Here is a 4,797-nt window from a genome sequence, read left to right on the forward strand (position 1 = left end):
ATGAAGTTCACCATTGTAGTTGCCTTGTTGGCAGTTAGCTTGTGCCTGAGCACAGCTGCCCCTCTAGCCGAAGAGGTGCAACCAATTGCTCCCTATGCTGAAGAAAATTATCGTTTACCCACCATCATTACACCCAGTTACTACAATATTACCCTGAAACCCTATTTGTTGAACAGCGACGGAGCCAAACAATTCACTTTCGATGGTGAATGTTTCATTACAATCAAGTCCAGTGTAAATACCAATAACTTGGTATTGCATAGCCGTAACTTGAAGTATACATTGCGTGAATATTATGCTAAGAGTACTCCAGCTGTAAAATACACCCTTCCCAATGCTGAACCTAACACAGTCACCGATATTGTAACCTATCAATTGACCAATCAATTGGTTGCCGGTCAGGAATATGTTTTGCATTTCATCTATACCGGTACCATGGATGATGATATGCATGGTTTCTATCGCAGTTCCTATGTTGATCCCAAGGGTAACACTAAGTAAGTGAATATGGATAACTATCGGTCCTACAAATTCTGTCTCAGAATAAAAATAGGAACTCAACTGAGGACAGATTTTTTTCTACCAAAAAAAAAAACAACAAAAAAAATTCTAAGAGACTGAGGGAGATATTGTCATATGAAAACAGTGCCTGAAGAAACTGAGGATAGATTTTTCTTCCTTTAAAACTTGAGCAAAAATTCGCCGGATAGATTTTTCTTCCCTTAGAAAAATTTATCATATACAAAATTTGTCCTCAAATTTTATATACAAAAATCCGTTCCCAGGGTCTGAAAAATTCCTCCTTTGGATGATTTTCTAGAGAGAAAAAAATTAGATCAAAGTGCCTGAAAATTTTATTTTCTTTAAAAAATCGAATCCCTAGTTTTCAATATTTTCTATTTATCTCCTACTACGTGTCTACCGCATTTCTTATATACCTCAAAAATCTTACATCACATCCCTTTTATAGATGGCTTGGTTCAACCCAATTCCAACGTAATGAAGCCCGTCGTGCCTTCCCCTCATTCGATGAACCCCGTTTCAAGGCCACCTTTGATGTTGCCCTTGTTCGTCACAAGAGCATGAAGACTTATGCCAACACCCGCATGGCCAGCAGTACCACTGATGGGTAAGAAATCTCACACCTCATCGAATATTCTGAACATTTCGTAATTATAATTATTTTCCAATTTCCCTCAGTGATTACATTACCGATCGTTATATGACCACCCCCATTATGTCCACCTATCTCTTGGCTTTCATTGTCTCCGAATTCAATGAACGTTTCAATGGTGAATTTGGTGTCATTGCCCGTCCTGAATTCTATCAACAAACCGAATATGCCTTCGATATCGGTCAGAAGACCTTGAAGGAACTCGACACCTTCTTGGACATTCCCTATTACTCGATGGGTGATGACAAAATGCACATGGCTGCCATTCCTGATTTCTCTGCTGGTGCTATGGAAAATTGGGGTCTCTTGACATATCGTGAACGGGCTTTGCTCTATGAGGAAGGTTCCACAACGCTGAGTGCTCAGGAAAATATTGCCCGTATTGTTGCTCACGAACAGGCTCATATGTGGTTCGGTGATTTGGTTACATGTGAATGGTGGAGTTATACCTGGTTGAATGAAGGTTTTGCCACATACTTCCAGTTCTTCGGTACCCATAAGGTGAGTTCCAAAGGGACGATAATTCGTTGAAAAAATATATATGATTTTTTTTCTTGTTTTTAGGTTGCTCCCGAATTCCAAATGGACCAACAATTTGTTGTCGATCAATTGCAACCTGTAATGAACATGGACTCGACCAACAACACCAATCCCATGAGTGATGAAGATACCAATACCAATGAAGAATTGGCCCGTATGTTCAATAGCATTTCCTATAACAAGGGTGGTACTGTCATCCGTATGGTCCGTCATGTTATGGGTGAAGAAAAATTCAGAGATTCTCTGCGTGAATATTTGAAGACACAGTAAGTATGAAGAGATGCATACATATGGTATAGGTGTGGTATATAGCAAAGGAGTGATGTGTGATGCATACTTTTAGGCTGCAGAACAGAAATGCAACCTTTGCTTCTGGACTTATATATGAAGACCGTGGAGTTCTCTATAAAAATACCTTCCTTCCGGACTCCTATAAAAAGACCTACAGAACACCTTCCGAACTTCTACAAAACCCCTTCCGAACATCCATTAGAAGATCTTATGAATATATTTTTCTTTTTCTCTATAAGAACGCCTCTTAGAATTCTATCAAAATCCCTCCAGGTCTTCTACGAGAAGATCTTCTGAAAAAGAACTATTCTTCAATGATTGAATGTTCTATGCGAAGACCTTCTGGACTTCTTTTGGTCTTCTATGATAGTCCTCTACGAGAAGATTTTCTGAAAAGAAACCCTACTGTTCTTCAATGATTGAATCTTCTATTAGAAGACCTTCTGGTCTTCTTTTGCTTTTCTATGAGAAGAGCTTCTGGTCTTCGATAAGACGGAATTTTAATCTTCTATAAGAAAACCTTCTGGTCTTATATGAGACAGACCAGTAGTCTACGAGAAGATCCTCTGAAAAAGAACTATTCTTCAATAATTGCATGTTCTATGCGAAGACCTTCTGGACTTCTTTTGCTCTTCTATGATAGAAGCTTCTGGTCGCCAATGAGACGGAATTTTAATCTTCTATAAAAACCCTTCTGTTCTTTTATGAGACAGATTTCTGGTCTTCTATTAGCGGACCTTCTGGCCTTCGACGAGAAGACCTTCTGGTCTTCTATGAGAAAACCATGTTCTATGAGAAAGTCATCTGGTCTTCTATGAAAAGACCTCTTGGTCTTCGATGAGAAAACTTTCTGGTCTTTTGTAAAAGGTACTTCTAAGGCGACCTTTTGGCTTTCGATGAAAATACATTCAGGTCTTCTAGAAGATGGCCTTCTGGTCATGTTTTCTATAGACTATCCTATGGCCTGTATTAGAAAATTTTCTGCAGCTCCCATTGACTATTTCCTTTTCAAGCTCTGCTCAACAAGTCAATACTAATAATTTTTTCGCATTTCCCCTCTAGCCAATACACCAACACCGTTCCCAATGATTTGTTCACCGTCTGGAAGAAATATATCCCAACTCAATTCCAAACCTATGCCGATGGTCTCTTCAAGAGCTTCACCGAACAAGTTGGTTATCCCGTGGTCACATTCAACTTGACTTCAGCCAACACTTTGGTCATCAGCCAAAAACGTTTCTTGTTGAAGGAAAATGATGGTTCTGATCCCAAGTTGTTGTACACTGTACCCATCACCTATACAACCAATGTTGAAAATGATTTCCAAACCACAACTCCCAAGTTGTTCATTACCCCCACCCAAACTCAGACCACTGTCACTTTACCCAGTAATGTTAACTGGATTGTTGGTAACATTCAGGAAACCGGTTACTATCGCGTCAACTACGATGTCAAGTCTTGGCATGGTATTCACCACGCCCTGCTCAGCAACAACTGGGGTGGTATTCATGAATTGAATCGTGCCCAAATTGTTGATGATCTCTTCAATTTGGCCCGTGCCAGTGTTATCGATTACGATTTGGCTCTCGATGTCTTGGCCTACTTGAAGACCGAAACCAACTACTTGCCCTGGACTGCTGCCTTCAGTGGCTACAACTATTTGGTTATTCGTTTGGGTGTTGACACCAAGGACTTTGCTGCCTATATTCGTGACATGACCTCCAAGGCCTATGACCTTTTGGGCTTTGAGGAGAAGAAAACTGACACCACTTTGGATATTTACAATCGTGCCAAGATTTTGTCCTGGTCTTGCAAATTCGGCAAGACTGAATGCATCACCAAGGCCCAAGAATATTTCAAGAATATGGATGAAAAACCAGTGCCAGTTAACATCCGTTCCGCCGTCTACTGTACTGCCATGCGTGAAGGTACCGAGGCCGATTTCAACAAATTGTTCAACAAATATTTGACCGAAACTGTGGCCACTGAAGTCACCTTGATTTTGAACAATTTGGGTTGTGTTAAGGATGCCAAGTTGGTGAACAAAATGTTCGATATTATTATTTCCGAACAGGTTCGTCGTCAAGATAAATCGGCTGCCCTCTCCAGTTTGTACAGTGAAAATAGTGAAAATGCTGAACGCGTTTTCGATTTGATTGCTGCCAAACTTGATGCTGTTGTTGAATCGTAAGTTCATTAATCGTTTTAAGGATATCTCGAAAATTTATTAATTCCCGTTATTTATTATTTTTATTACAGCATGGGTAGCTATTCCACTGTTGCCAGTGCCATCTCCAACATTGCCTCCCGTTTCACCACCACCGAACAAGAAACCAAATTGAAGAACTTCAATAACCAAAACAAATCGAAATTCGGTGCCTCGGCTCGTACCTTGGAGAATGCCGAAAAGACTGTCGCCGAAAACCTGTTGTGGGCCCAAAACAAATTGGGTCCCTTCAAGCAACATTTGCAAAACTACGGTAAGGGTGGCAGCGCCAGCTTGACAGGTTTCACTGCCCTAACCATGGTCTTGTTTGCCGCTTTGGCACGTTTCTTGTGCTAAGTGGAGAGGAATTTGGGTATTGATCTACCCAATAGTTAGTTATCAATTTGTTTTAAAATAATAAATTGTTGTTTAGTACGTAATTTATATTAAAATTTAATAGAAGAAATATAGAAATTTTAATTTTAAAATAAATTAAATTTTTTTATGATTTTGATAAAGATTGGTGCTGTTATCGGGTCATAAATCGTTTGATTACAGTTGCGGATAATATGTCGGCTATGTTAAC

At 39.7% G+C, this 4,797-nt stretch overlaps 1 protein-coding gene across 1 annotated transcript; it reads left to right on the forward strand.

The window, feature by feature from the left end:
- Nucleotides 1–4,568, forward strand: LOC133321683 (membrane alanyl aminopeptidase-like). The gene is made up of 6 exons (XM_061530765.1): nucleotides 1–497; nucleotides 971–1,129; nucleotides 1,201–1,675; nucleotides 1,739–1,980; nucleotides 3,068–4,192; nucleotides 4,265–4,568. The coding sequence occupies exons 1-6, from the start codon at nucleotides 1–3 to the stop codon at nucleotides 4,566–4,568; spliced, it is 2,802 nt and encodes a 933-aa protein (XP_061386749.1).
- Nucleotides 4,569–4,797: the final 229 nt, after the last annotated feature.

The sequence above is a fragment of the Musca vetustissima genome, unplaced genomic scaffold, assembly GCF_032173495.1.
Source record: "Musca vetustissima isolate MV318-11 ecotype Yass unplaced genomic scaffold, APGP_CSIRO_Mvet_v1 utg6577, whole genome shotgun sequence".
Taxonomy (NCBI): domain Eukaryota; kingdom Metazoa; phylum Arthropoda; class Insecta; order Diptera; family Muscidae; genus Musca; species Musca vetustissima.